General features: G+C 42.3%; 1 protein-coding gene across 8 annotated transcripts in view; it reads right to left on the minus strand.

Annotated features, from left to right (window-relative positions):
* LOC105488361 (AGBL carboxypeptidase 1) overlaps window positions 1-15,210 on the minus strand; it is a 958,121-nt gene that overhangs the window by 883,056 nt on the left and 59,855 nt on the right. For all 8 annotated transcript variants that reach the window (XM_071100734.1, XM_071100736.1, XM_071100735.1 and 5 more), the window contains exons 2-3: window positions 11,284-11,347; window positions 9,513-9,659 (exon numbers count right to left, since the gene is read on the minus strand). In XM_071100734.1, coding sequence (XP_070956835.1) covers window positions 9,513-9,659; window positions 11,284-11,347 — 211 coding nt within the window. The remainder of the gene's footprint in view (window positions 1-9,512; window positions 9,660-11,283; window positions 11,348-15,210) is intronic.

A 15,210-nucleotide genomic window follows, 5' to 3' on the forward strand; every position in this document is an offset into this window, starting at 1 on the left:
TGAGGCAATGCCTCGCCCTGCTTCAGCTCTCGCTGGTCGGGCTGCAGCAGCTGACCAGCACCGATCGTCCGGCACTCCCCAGTGAGATGAACCCAGTACCTCAGTTGAAAATGCAGAAATCACCGGTCTTCTGTGTCGCTCGCGCTGGGAGTTGGAGACTGGAGCTGTTCCTATTCGGCCATCTTGCTCCGCCCCTGTGCCACATTTTCTTAATCCAGTCTATCATTGATGGACCTTTGGGTTGGTTCCAAGTCTTTGCTGCTGTGAATAGTGCTGCAACAAACATACGTGTGCATGTGTCTTTGTAGTAGCATGATTTATAATCCTTTGGGTATATACTCAGTAATGGGATTGCTGGGTCAAATGGTAATTCTAGTTCTAGATCCTTGAGGAATCACCACACTGTCTTCCACAATGGTTGAACTAATTTACACTCCCACCAACAGTGTAAAAGCATTCCTATTTCTCCACATCTTCTCTAGCATCTGTTATTTCCTGACTTTTTAATGATCACCATTCTAACTGGTGTGAGATGGTATCTCATTGTGGTTTTGGTTTGCATTTCTCTGATGACCAGTGATGATGAGCATTTTTTCATGTGTCTGTTGGCTGTATGAATGTCTTCTTTTGAGAAGTGTCTGTTCATATCCTTTGCCCACTTTTTGATGGGGTTGTTTTTTTCTCGTGAATTTGTTTGAGTTCTTTGCAGATTCTGGATTAGCCCTTTGTCAAATGGGTAGATTGCAAAATTTTTCTCCCATTCTGTAGGTTGCCTGTTCACTCTGATGTTAGTTTCTTTTGCTGTGCAGAAGCTCTTTAGTTTAATTAGATCTCATTTGTCTATTTTGGTTTTTGTTGCCATTGCTTTTGGTGTTTTAGTCATGAAGTCATTGCCCAGGCCTATGTCCTGAATGGTACTGCCTAGGTTTTCTTTTTGGGTTTTTATGGTTTTAGGTCTAACATTTAAGTCTTTAATCCATCTTGAATTAATTTTTGTATAAGATATAAGGAAAGGATCCAGTTTCAGCTTTCTATATATGGCTAGCCAGTTATCCCAGCACCATTTATTAAATAGGAAATTCTTTCTCCATTTCTGGTTTTTGTCAAGTTTGTCAAAGATCAGATGATTGTAGATGTGTGGTTTTGGTACCAGTACCATGCTGTTTTTGTTATGGTAGACTTGTGATATAGTTTGAAGTCAGGTAGCTTGATGCCTCCAGCTTTGTTCTTTTTGCTTAGGATTGTCTTGGCAATGCAGGCTCTTTTTGGTTCCATATGAACTTTAGTTTTTTCCAATTCTGTGGAGAAAGTTATTGGTAGCTTGATGGGGATGGCAGTGTATCTATAAATTACTTTGGGCAGAATGGCCATTTTCACAATATTGATTCTTCCTATCCAGGAGCACAGAATGTTCTTTCATTTGTTTGTGTCCTCTTTTATTTCCTTGAGCAGTGGTTTGTAGTTCTCCTTGAAGAGGTCCTTCACATCCCTTGTAAGTTGGATTCCTAGGTATTTTATTCTCTTTGTAGCAATTGTGAATGGGAGTTCACTCATGATTTGGCTCTCTGTTTGTCTGTTAACGGTGTATAGGAATGCTTGTGATTTTTGCATGTTGATTTTGTATCCTGAGACTTTGCTGAAGTTGCTCATCAGCTTAAGGAGATTTTGGGCTGAGACGATGGGGTTTTCTCAATATAAAATCATGTCATCTGCAAACAGGGACAATTTGACTTCCTAATTCCCTAATTGAATACCCTTTCTTTCTTTCTCTTGCCTGATTGCCCTGGCCAGAACTTCCAACACTATGTTGAATAGGAGTGGTGAGCATGGGCATCCTTGTCTTGTGCCGGTTTTCAAAGGGAATGCTTCCAGTTTTTTTGCCCATTCAGTATGATATTGGCTGTGGGTTTGTTATAAATAGCTCTGATTATTTTGAGATAAGTTCCATCAGTACCTAGTTTATTGAGAGTTTTTAGCATGAAGGACTGTTGAATTTTGTCAAAGGTGTTTTCTGCAACTATTGAGATAATCATGTGGTTTTTGTCATTGGTTCTGTTTATGTGATGGATTACATTTATTGATTTGTGTATGTTGAACCAGCCTTGCATCCCAGGGATGAAGCCTATTTGATCATGGTGGATAAGCTCTTTGATGTGCTGCTGGATTTGGTTTGCCAATATTTCATTGAGGATTTTCACATCGATGTTCATAAGGGATATTAGTCTAAAATTCTTTTTGTTGTGCCAGGCTTTGGTATCAGGATGATTTGGGCCTGATAAAATGAGTTAGGGAGGATTCCCTCTTTTTCTATTCATTGGAATAGTTTTAGAAGGAATGATACCAGCTCCCTTTTATATCTCTGGTAGAATTCGGCTGTGAATCCATCTGGTCCTGGACTTTTTTCGGTTGGTAGCCTATTAATTATTGCCTCAATTTCAGAGCCTGTTATTGGTCTATTCAGAGATTCAACTTCTTCCTGGTTTAGTCTTGGGAGGGTGTATGTGTCCAGGAATTTATCCATTTCTTCTAGATTTTCTCATATATTTGCATAGAGGAGTTTATAGTATTCTCTGATGGTAGTTTGTATTTCTGTGGGATTGGTGGTGATATCCCCTTTATCATTTATTATTGCATCTATTTAATTCTTCTCTCTTTTCTTATTAGCCTTGCTAGTGGTCTATCAATTTTGTTGATCTTTTCAAAAAACTAGCTCCTGGATTCACTGATTTTTTTGAAGGGATTTTTGTGTCTCTATCTCTTTCAGTTCTGCTCTGGTCTTAGTTATTTCTTGCTTTCTGCTAGCTTTTGAATTTATTTGCTCTTGCTTCTCTAGTTCTTTTCATTGTGATGTTAGGGTGTTTCTTTCCTGCTTTCTCTTTTGGCCATTTAGTGCTATAAATTTCCCTATACACACTGCTTTAAATGTGTCCCAGAGATTCTGGTATGTTGTATCTTTGTTCTCATTGGTTTCCAAGAACACCTTTATTTCTGCCTTCATTTCATTATGTACCCAGTAGTCATTCAGGAGCAGGCTGTTCACTTTCCACGTAGTTGTGCGGTTTTGAGTGAGTTTCTTAATCCTGAGGTCTAATTTGATTGCACTGTGGTCTGAGAGACAGTTTGTTGTGATTTCTGTTCTTTTACATTTGCTAAGGAGTGCTTTACTTCCAATTATGTGGTCAATTTGGGAATAAGTGTGATGTGGTGCTGAGAAGAATGTATATTCTGTTGATTTGGGGTGGAGAGTTCTGTAGACGTCTATTAGGTCTGCTTGGTGCAAAGCTGAGTTCAGGTCCTAGATATCTCTGTTAACCTTCTGTTTTGTTGATCTGTCTAATGTTGACAGTGGGATGTTAAGTCTCCCATTATTATTGTGTGGTAGTCTAAGTCTCTTTATAGGTCTCTAAGGACTTGCTTTATGAATCTGGTTGCTCCTGTATTGGGTGCATATATATTTAGGATAGTTAGCTCTTGTTGAATTGATCCCTTTACCATTATGCAATGGCCTTCTTTGTCTCTGGTTTAAAGTCTGTTTGAGGCTGGGCGCGGTGGCTCAAGCCTGTAATCCCAGCACTTTGGGAGGCCGAGGTGGGCGGATCACAAGGTCAGGAGATCGAGACCACAGTGAAACCCCGTCTCTACTAAAAATACAAAAAATTAGCCGGGCGCGGTGGCGGGCGCCTGTAGTCCCAGCTACTCAGGAGGCTGAGGCAGGAGAATGGCGTGAACCCAGGAGGCGGAGCTTGCAGTGAGCCGAGATCGCGCCACTACACTCCAGCCTGGGCAACAGCGTGAGACTCCGTCTCAAAAAAAAAAAAAAAAAAAAGTCTGTTTTATCAGAGACTAGGACTGCAACCCCTGCTCTTTTTTTTTTTTTTTTTTTTTCGCTTTCCATTTGCTTGGTGGAGCTTCCTCCATCCCTTTATTTTGAGCCTAGGTGCATCTCTGCACATGAGATGGGTCTCCTGAATACAGCACACTGATGGGTCTTGACTCTTTATCCAATTTGCCAGTCTGTCTTTTAATTGGGGCATTTAGCCCATTTACATTTAAGGTTAATATTGTTATATGTAAATTTGATCCTGTCATTATGATGTTCGCTGGTTATTTTGCCCATTAATTGATGCAGTTTCTTCATAAAATTGATGGTCTTTACAATTTGGCATTTTTTTGCAGCAGCTAGTACCAGTTGTTCCTTTCCATGTTTAGTGCTTCCTTCAGGAGCTCTTGTAAGGCAGGCCTGGTGATGACAAAATCTCTCAGCATTTGCTTGTCTGTAAAGGATTTTATTTCTCCTTCACTTATGAAGCTTAGTTTAGCTGGATATGAAATTCTGGATTGAAAATTCTTTGCTTTAAGCATGCTGAATATTGGCCCCCACTCTCTTCTGGCTTGTAGGGTTTCTGCCAAGAGATCTGCTCTTAGTCTGATGGGCTTTCATTTGTGGATAACTCGACCTTTCTCTCTGGCTGCTCTTAACACTGTTTCCTTCATTTCAACCTTTGTGAATCTGACAATTATGTGTCTTGGGGTTGCTGTTCTCGAGGAGTATCTTTGTGGTGTTCTCTGTATTTCCTGAAGTTGAATGTTGGCCTGCCTTGCTAGGCTGGGGAAGTTCTCCTGTACAATATCCTGCAGAGTGTTTTCCAACTTGGTTCCATTCTCCTCATCACTTTCAAGTACACCAATCAAATGTAGATTTGGACTTTTCACATAGTGCCATATTTCTTGGAGGCTTTGTTCATTTCTTTTTATTCTTTTTTTTCTCTAACCTTGTCTTCTCACTTTATTTCATTAATTTGATCTTCAATCACTGATACCTTTTCTTCCACTTAATCGAATTGGCTATTGAAGCTTGTGCACACATCACGAAGTTCTTGTGCCATGATTTTCAGCTCCATGAGGTCATTTAAGGTCTTCTCTACACTGTTTATTCTAGTTAGCCATTCATCTAATCTTTTTTCAAGGTTTTTTAGCTTCTTTGCGATGGGTTCAAACATCCTCCTTTAGCTCAGAGAAGTTTGTTATTACCAACCATCTGAAGCCTACTCATCAAAGTTATTCTCCATCCAGCTTTGTTCCATTGCTGGCGAGGAGCTGTGATCCTTTGGAGAAGAGATACTCTGATTTTTAGAATTTTCAGCTTTTCTACTCTGGTTTCTCCCCATTTCTGTGGTTTTATCTACCTTTGATCTTTGATGTTGGTGATCTACAGATGGGGTTTTGGTGTAGATTATCTTTTTGTTGATGTTGATGCTCTTCCTTTCTGTTTGTTAGTTTTCCTTCTAACAGTCAGGTCCCTCAACTGCGTGTCTGTTGGAGTTTGCTGGAGTTCCACTACAGACCCTGTTTGCTGGGTATCACCAGAGGAGGCTGCAGAACAACAAATATTGCAGAACAGCAAATATTGCTGCCTGATCATTCCTCTGGAAGCTTCATCCCAGAGGGACAGCTGCCTATATGAGGTGTCTGTTGGCCCCTACTGGGAGGTGTCTCCCAGTTAGGCTACATGAGGGTCAGCGACCCACTTGAGGAGGCAATCTGTCCATTCTCAGAGCTCAAACACCATGCTGGGAGAACCGCTGCTCTCTTCCGAGCTGTCAGACAGGGATGTTTAAGTCTGTAGAAATTGTCTGCTGCCTTTTGTTCAGCTATGCCCTGCCCACAGAAGTAGAGTCTAGAAGCAATAGGCCTTGTTGAGCTGTGGTGGGCTCTGTCCAGTTCAAGCTTCCTGGCTTTGTTTACATACTCAAGTCTCAGCAATGGAAGACGCCCCTCCCCCAACCAGGCTGCTGCCTCACAGATTGATCTCAGACTGCTGCGCTAGCAGTGAGCAAGCCTCTGTGGGCGTGGGACCTGCCAAGCCAGGCACAGGAGAGAATCACCTTGTCTGCAGGTTGCTAAGACCTTGGAAAAAGTGCAGTATTTAAGTGGGAGTGCCCCGTTTTTTCAGGTAGTCTGTCAGGGCTTCTCTCGCCTAGGAAAGGGAAATCCCCCAACCCCTTGTGCTTCTCAGGTGAGGTGACACCTCGCCCTGCTTCACCTCACCCTCCGTGGGCTTCACCCACTGTCCAACCAGTCCCGATGAGATGAACAAGGTACCTCAGTTAGAAATGCGGTAATCACCCATCTTCTGCATGGATCACACTGGGAGTTGCAGACTGAAGCTGTTCCTATTCAGCCATCTGGAGCTGTTCCTATTCGGCCATCTTGGAACACCCCCCATTTCCTCTCTAATATTTCTAAATTACTGCTCCAAATAAACTGACACCTAGTGTTACAAATAAGTCCTCATTATTTTAATAATTAGAAAATAAGCATAGAAAAAGAAACACTTATTTTTTGTTCCTTGTCCCCACTATGATACCAGTCAATGGGTGACGTCTAAATCATCATGTTTGTTTTTGCAAGAATACATCACTATCAGATTTATTGCAGGCATAAATTAATAAAACAGAAAAAAATCCTAAACCTGGTTTACTGATACGTACCTCTGGACCAAAGGACAACAGCAAAGAGGTTGTAATTGAACCTACATAACCCATTCCCTTCATCAGAAAAGAGATATATCTATCCCATTCCTTCATGAGCAGCCAACCTCATTTCTGTTCTGTTCAGGTCAGCCCATGGCAACCTGAATGTCAATGTCAAGGACTATAACCCCTTGATGGCAGAAACTGTGGTGATGTAATCACTACAATAGTAATATCAAGGTGAATAACTTGGAAATCACTGGCCTGGTGTATCTCTCATGTCTCTCTTTCTCCTACAAAATCCATATGAACCTAGTTTGCCAGGGCCCTGAACCACATGATAAGCATGTGACATACAATACCTTGTTTAATCCTCACAGCACCCTAGAATTAAGTAGAGTCATCCCTCAGTATCCACGTGGGATTGGTTCCAGGATTCCCACAGATATCAAAATCCACAGATGCTCAAGTCCCTGATATAAAATGGTGTAGTATTTGCATATAACCTACACACATCCTCAGACCTTACATCATCTCTAGATTACTATAATACTTAATCTAAGGTAAATGGTATGTAAATAGTTGTTATACTGTATTGTTTAGGGAATAATGACAAGAAAAAAGTTTGTACATGTTTAGTACAGATACAATTTTTAAAAATATTTTCAATCCAATGTTAATTGAATCCATGAGTGCAGAACCCACAAAAATGGAGGGTCAACTGTACAGATAGCTCTATTTTATACATAAGGGCACAATGCTCAGAAAGTTTAAGTACTTTGTCCAAGGTCACATAGCTAATAAGTGTCAGGGCCAGGCCTGAAACCCAGGTGTGACTCCCCAGCTTATACCGTTTATGGTATATATCAAGTCTCTGTGGTCCTTTCCTGGAGTCCACCTGGCCCACTCTTTGCTTTACTGACTTCTCATTCTTGAAGTTTTAGCTCCAATGTCACCTCTCCTGACCAGACCAGTCTAGTGTAACATCACTCTTGCTTCCTCTTACAGCACTCATCATAGTCTGCTATCGCCAAGTTATTTGTTGATTTGCTGGCCTTATCCCCTTGAACATAAGTTTCATGAGAGCAGGTCCTTAACTGCCTTGGTCATCATGGTGTTCCTAGTGCCTGAAGCACCTGGCCCTAGGAGATATCCAGTAAATATATCTGTTGAATATTCATTGAATGAATTGTATTGATTTTTTCTGGGACATGCTCATGCAGGTGTTGGCAAAAGCCTAGTTCTCCATCATTATCAGCAGAATGTTGAATAGACTTAGAGTAGAGATCCAAATATTTAAACGAAGAGTGCTCCAGAACCCCTGGGCCCTTGGCTGTCACTGATAGCACGGGACATCAAAGGTCCACCTTTCAGAGGATCTGAGCTTCTCAGCTGTGACCTATATAAGACTCAGCACACAATTAGAACTTAACACTTGCCACTCGTTTGCAATGTTTGTGTGAGTCCTGAGTGCCCATGCTTTTAAACTGTGCTCCAAGAACTTCTAGAGTTTTCAGGAAATGTTCCAGGGTTTTCCTTGGTGAAAGAGAAATGACTATGGAGCCAAAATGGAAAGAACTCTAGGTCCTTCCTCCATCTTCCCTTCCACTAGGAATGTTCCACTTCTGTGTGACTTGTAGTGGGTTGAATAGTGGCCCCCAAAAATTCATGTCCACCCAGAAGCTCAGAATGTTATTCTTTTGGGAAATAGAGTCTTTGCAGATTTTATTATAAATTAGAGTGGGTCCTAAATCCTATGACTGATGTCCTTACACAAAGAGGAAATGATACAGAGGAGAACACCATGTGAAGACGGAGGCAGAGATTGGAGTGATGCATTTACAGTCCAAGAAACACCAAGGATTTCTGGCAACCCTCAGAGGAGAGAGGCATGGAACCGATTCTCCCTCAGAGCCTCCAGAAGGAACCAACCCTGCCAACACCTTGATTTTGGACTTCTGATCTCCTAACAGCCTTCTGTTGTGTTAAGCTAATCAGTTTGTGGCAATTCGTTATGGCATCTCCAGGAAACTAGTACACTTATGTAATAGACTTTCTTTTTTTAACTTTTAAGTTCAAGGGTAAATGTGCAGGTTTGTTACATAGGTAAACTTGTATCATGGGGGTTTGTTGTACAGATTATTTCAGCCCCAGGTATTAAGCTAGTACTCATTAGTTATTTTTTCTAATCCTCTCCCTCATCTTACCCTCCTGATCTTCAGACAGGCCCCAGTGTGTGTTGTTCCCCTCTGTGTCCATGTGTTCTCATCATTTAGCTTCCACTTATAAGTGACAACATGAGGTATTTGGTTTTCTGTTTCTGCTTTAATTTGCTAAGGATAATGGCCTCCAGCTCCACCCATGTCCCTGCAAAGGACATGATCTCATTCTTTTTTATGGCTATATAGTATTCCACAGTGTATATGTACCACATTTTCTTTATCCAGTCTATTATTGATGGGCATTTAGGTTGAGTCCATGTCCTTGTAACTGTGAATAGTGCTGCAATGACCAAATGCATGCAGATGTCTTTACAATAGAATGATTTATATTCCTTTAGTTATATACCCAGCAATAGGATTGCTAGATCGAATGGTATTTCTGTCTTTAGGTCTTTGAGGAATCATCACATTGTTTTCCACAATGGTTGAACTAACTTACACTCCCACCAACAGTGTATAAGTGTTCCTTTTTCTCCACAACCTTGTGATGCAACTTTTAGACATGTTCTATTTATTTTTAAAATGATTAAAAACTGCTTTGGAGTATCTCCCCTCCTTTCCCCCATATGATCCATGCCCCATGTAGTCCATGTTTGTTCTGGGCTCTGTGCTGAGCACCACACCTTGGATGAGCTGACATCAAATTCAACAAAATTCCCTCTCCTATGGGGCTGCTCCTGCCATCACCATCAAGGTGTCCAGAACCTCCCTTCCACTTCCTCCCTGTGCTTCTCCACCAGAGCTTCCCAAATTGCACTCATGATAACAACTCTAGAAGTGCCTTTTCAGTCAGCTTTAGATATTGGAGTATGAGTACCTCTCAGGCCAACTTTGGCCAGCAGCCGGAAGAGAGGCAGGAGGATGTCATAGTCTGGAGAAGCTGTCCTCGCTGTGTCTACCAGGGTCTGCAGAAGAGCCTCACTGCCACCCTTGCTGATCATGTAGTGAATTCTCCGGTCTGTGCCTGAGGGGAAGCCAGAGGAAAGATGAGCCACAAGTAATAATCCCCATTTTCCTTGGAGCAGAAGACAGACCTGACAGCTAGAGACAGAGTAAGAATTAGTTCATTTCAATACATAAAATTGTGTAGTTCTTGAAGCAACCTGTGTTAAAGTTGCACTATCAGTTAAGGAAAGAGGGTTGTGAAATGGGAAAATAGTGGAATATTTAAGAACCTAGTTGTGTTCGGCTGCAACAGCTGTAATAAATAGAGCTTACCTGAGAATCTGTTGAATATTTGGTATATGTATGTGTATGTGTGTACATGTATGTAAATATGCATATACGCTTTTGTATAATCATATACTTAGAAGAGGGAATCTCAGTATCCCTCTGCTATACATTTGAATCTTCCGTAACAAGGATTGGGATGATGGCCTAATCTGGAATCATTGTATTGATGGCATAATGATGTTCTGATGCTGGCCTTCAGAAACTGATGGGAGAAAATTACAGAAACCACTGGAATAATCCCTTGAGAAAGAAACATCCAATCATCCTATCTAGGGAATTTTGAAGAGAGTCTAGAGCTATGATGAACTATTGATCTTTCTACCTAAGTACAATTTTGAACAGGGATCTGCTCCACCTTGCCCAAGGACAAACTCAAAAGCAACGATTTCATTTCAACTTGGCCTTGGTTGATTCTCTCTATGCACAGGGCAAAGTTGGCCTAACAAAGGTGGCCAACAGGGTGGTGCGTTATCAAAGAAGACCACCTGATTTTTTATCCTAATGAAAAGTAGCATTCTCTGCAAGAGGCACAGTAATCACCACCTTATCAGAGGGAGAACTTCAAGGTTTCATCTTAAGAGTTTCAGACACCTCTGGACAAATGTAAGATAGCACTATCCCAGAAAATGAGTGACTTCACTTACACAGGTCCCACACAAAAGACTAAACGTAAGTCATCCTGCCAGTGGAGCATAACACAAACCATGGTAAGACCCCAATATGATGGGCCCCTTCTCCTTGAAACCATAATCCTGAGGATCTACGGGTCTGGAGTGTCATTTATTTCTGATATTGCTTGTTTGGTGTATTTCTTTCCAAAGTAATGTGGCCAGCATACATAAAAATGCAAATTGAGTGAGAGTTAGAATGTTCAAAAATCTCAGTAAGAACTTGAGCGAATAGAAGCATGCTCCAGTTAATCCCGTTGATTCCAATGTAGTCGACTCTGTTATCTTATCTCTGAAAACGTGATGCTTACATGCTTCCAAGTTCAGCTCCTGCCTGATATTCCTGCCTCGACTTGAAATAGCCAAGGTAGCTTCTGATACTCGACTCTCTTAAATAGGTCACAATGGAAGTGAGCAGAGCAAGAAGAGGGGTAGAACCACGGAGGGTTACTACTAAATCTAATTTCACCCTCGATGTTAGGTGAGAAGACTGAGGAGTGCAAGTACAATCAGTCCAGGTTACTTGGGTCTTATTAACCTTACAGAAAAAAGATGGGCTAGTGATGCTGCCTTTCACAGGAAATTGAAGCAAGAGCAAACCCCCAGGTCACAGAGGTGCCTGGGAGAGATCACAGCCAGCAGGCTCCACGTCCACCATATGAAGGCATGAGGACATGGCCTACTCACCAACAGAAAGCAGATCTCCGAGGACCTTGAGGATGGTCAGGATGGACTTCTTGTCGGAGGAGCTCTGCAATGAGAACACAGGCAGCCATATTTAAGAATGCAAGAGGAAGGAGCTGGATGATCAGGGATGCACATGGAATGGTAGAGCTCTACTTCCTGCCATAGAGAAAGACTTACTGCAGCAAAAGGACAGACAAGGGGACTCATTTGGTAAGGGAACCAGGGGTTGTGCCTCCCTCCATATTTAGTCTTCGGAACCCCTCTTTGCGGACCTATCTTGTAGTAACATCAGCAAGACAAACAAAAGAATAAGCAATAATGATTTACACAGAAAACAAGGAAGTAAAAGGGACTTTGTGGGCCAGGATAGCACAGGTCTGTTATTTCTGTAGACTTGGCTTATTTTTATTTGAGATGAAGTCTTGCTCTATTGCCCAGGCAGGGGTGCAGTGGTGTGATCTCCACTCACTGCAACCTCCGCTTCCGGGGTTCAAGCGGTTCTCCTGCCTCAACCTCCCAAGTAACTGGGGCTACAGGCGTGTGCCACCACACCTGGCTAGTTTTTTTGTGTTTTTAGTAGAGACGAGTTTCCACCATGTTAGCCAGGATGGTCTCTATCTCCTAACCTCATTATCCACCTGACTCGGCCTCCCAAAGGGATTACAGGCATGAGCCACCGCAGCTGGCTGGCTTATTTTTAAATACAGCACAGAGGAAAGAGACAGAAATCCACCAAAATGTTCTGATGAAAAGACTTCCCTGACTGACAAGAATGAACTCCTCCTTTTCTCAAGAGAATCCCAGGGTGGTGCCAAATCCTATTATGAAAAAACTCTAAGGAGTTTCTGCAATACTTGACACTTTATCCTCTGTTATACAGAAAAGAACCCTGAATTCAGAGACAGTGTGGACTTGCTGAGTCTCCTGAGGTAATACATACGCAAAGCCAGAAGTACCACTCAGTCCAGCCTCCCAAAATCAGGCCAGTGCTCTTTGCACTGTAAGATATTTGGAGGAGAGGGTATTTTGTTTAAGGCAAAGCCTTAATCTTCCCATTTATAAGACTCATGCTCCTCATCTGCTTCAAAGGCCTCAATAATTCCCCATCACATATAGGATAAAGTCATAGCTCATTAATAGAATTTCTAAAGCTCTTTATGATCTTGTCCTTCTTATGTCTTCAGCTTCATTATTCATTACAACACCCCTGCCTGAAATATATGCTTTAGCAACACAGAACCTCTTGGAGTTTCCTGATCAAACCATGCCATTTCATGCCTCTGTAGCTTTGATCACACTCTTCCCTCTTCCTGCAGAACTTTTCCTTACCTCTCAGCCTGGTCAATGCCAGCTCACCCTTCAAGTGCACTCCGGCTCCACAAGATCCCCATCCAACCCTCAAGCTGGGTCTGGAGTCCCTTCTATCTCCACATCACTCTGGGCTCAGCTCTGACATTGCACTTACAACATGGTGTTGGTATCATGGTATAATCTTGCTTCCCACTCCACCTCCACTAGGTATGAAGATATTTAAAGAAGAAATCAAGTTTTGTATATATCTCTTTCCTGCACCTGGCACAAGGATCTTCCATAAAAGGTGTGCAAATATTTGTTGAATGGAACCAAACCGAACCAAAAAGAACTACAAGGAGGCCATGAAGTCCAACAACATCCCCAAAGGCAGATGATACCTACACTTTCTTCAGTCCCAGCTTTAAGACACCCCAGGGTCTTAAAGGGTTAAAATCAGACTTCAAAACTCCAGCCAGGGCTACTTGCTTCAGCATAAAATTTAAGAGAGCATAAAAAATTTTTAAAAATTTTTTTTAAAACCCACAGTAATCAACATAAATATTTTTACAAATCAAAATTAATTAATTGGCTGGGCACAGTGGCTGAAGCCTGTAATCCCAGCACTTTGGGAGGCCAAGGTGGGCGGATCACGAGGTCAGGAGATCGAGACCATCCTGGCTAACACTGTGAAACCCCGTCTCTACTAAAAAATACAAAAAACTAGCTGGGCGAGGTGGCGGGCGCCTGTAGTCCCAGCTACTCGGGAGGCTGAGGCAGGAGAATGGCGTGGACCCGGGAGGCGGAGCTTGCAGTGAGCTGAGATCCGGCCACTGCACTCCAGCCTGGGAGACAGAGTGAGACTCCGTCTCAAAAAAAAAAAAAAAAAGAAAAAAAATTAATTAATCAATTTAAAAAATCAACTAATTGGTTAACACCTATGTGCAAGTATTTGAGAAGCCCTCCCGAGGGTGAAGAATTTGGCATCTGACTGCGCTATGACTCCCGGAGGGGCAGCCGCAACATGCCCGGGGAATACCAAGACCTGACCACCACGGGCAGTGTCACCCAGTGCTACCCAGACATGGGATCCCCACACCATGCCCCGCCCACTCCATCTAGCTTATGAAGCTGGAGGAGATTGTCCCCAGCAAGTGCCACCAGCCCACAATCAAGCAGTTCCACAACTCCAAGAACAAGTTCCCGCTGCTCCACTGGGTCCTGTGCTGTCAAGGCAAGCCATGCTTCACCACCAGGAGACCCAACACTTTCTTCTAGGTGCCAGGCCCTCTCACCCAGGTGTGCCCCAATTAAACTCAGGAACACCCTGGTTTAAAAAAAAATCAATTAATTTATTTTTTCAATTAATTTTGATTTGCAAATTACTTGATGAACAAGGTATCAAAATTTAACTGTCTAACTCCTATTCTGAGAGGGAATCTCAAGATACTTGATGTCTACACTTACCCAGGAGAAAGACCTGGGTTTACTCTAACGTCTTCTCCACTGGGAGCTTTGGGCTAACAAGGGCAATCTTGGCATATGCTTTGCTAATGCCTCTCATCACATCTGCACTGAAGGTTAACAGATGATATCATTCTCTGAATCCCCAAGTCCACACCATCCCCTGGCAACTGTGACGTATACGTGTACCAACGTGGGTGCCTCTCCCTCTGTAGTCTATGAAAAACTAGAAATAAGAATGGAGGAGCAGTCCAGAAACTGATCCATTATTTGGGGGAATTTTCAGGACTCTAGCCCTTTGAAAGTGAACCCAAAGATGGCTCACAGAAGAAAATGAAGTCTCTGGAACTGACTTCCTGATCAGCACTGACATTTCTGGATAGACCTGTAGCATACCTCATCTTTCTGTGAAGAGGAGAGGCATAAAAGCCTTTGGAAAGGCTGTACAAATGTTGAGTAACTTTTAAAATGCCAAAGTCATTAGTTGATTATAAATCATGAGCAAGGAAAAGAAAAATAAGAGAGAAAATGGAGAGATAAGAAAGAGAGGAAGGAGAAAAGGGAAAGAGGAAAACTAATAAGGTAAAAACTGATTAAAGGGGAATAAAAGATCCAGATATAATTTATTTTCATTCAATGATTCATGCATTCATCTCGCAAACATTCATTGGGAATCATCTATATTCCAGCCACCAAGCTAGGCACTGAGGATAAAAATGGATGACGGCACAACCTTCCTTCATGAGGCTCCAGGCTGGCTGAAATGAACAGCTGGCAGACAGTACCCAAGACAGCAAGGGCTGTGACAAAGGTAAACTGGGAGAAGTAGAGAGAATCCTAGAAAGGAACATTGAACCCAGCCAGATCCATGAGTGATGACTCTTGAGAAACCTCTCAGAAGCTAAACAGGGTAGGTCTGGTTAGTACTTGGATGGGAGACTCTTGAGAAACCAAGTTGAAAGGGGAGAAAAGAGTGTTCCTGCTATGATGTAGCTCTGTGTGTTCCGAGGGCAGCATGACAGGGCACGGGAGGCTGGGGGATGAATCCATCTGCAGTATGACTAGATTGAATAAAGCAGACGATGAAGGGAATTGCACATTATTTGTAGGCAAGAACTAGGTCTTATTCATCTCTCTATTCCCACCTCACAAGGTATAATAGATAATCCCTAT

This window comes from Macaca nemestrina, chromosome 7, assembly GCF_043159975.1.
Source record: "Macaca nemestrina isolate mMacNem1 chromosome 7, mMacNem.hap1, whole genome shotgun sequence".
Taxonomy (NCBI): domain Eukaryota; kingdom Metazoa; phylum Chordata; class Mammalia; order Primates; family Cercopithecidae; genus Macaca; species Macaca nemestrina.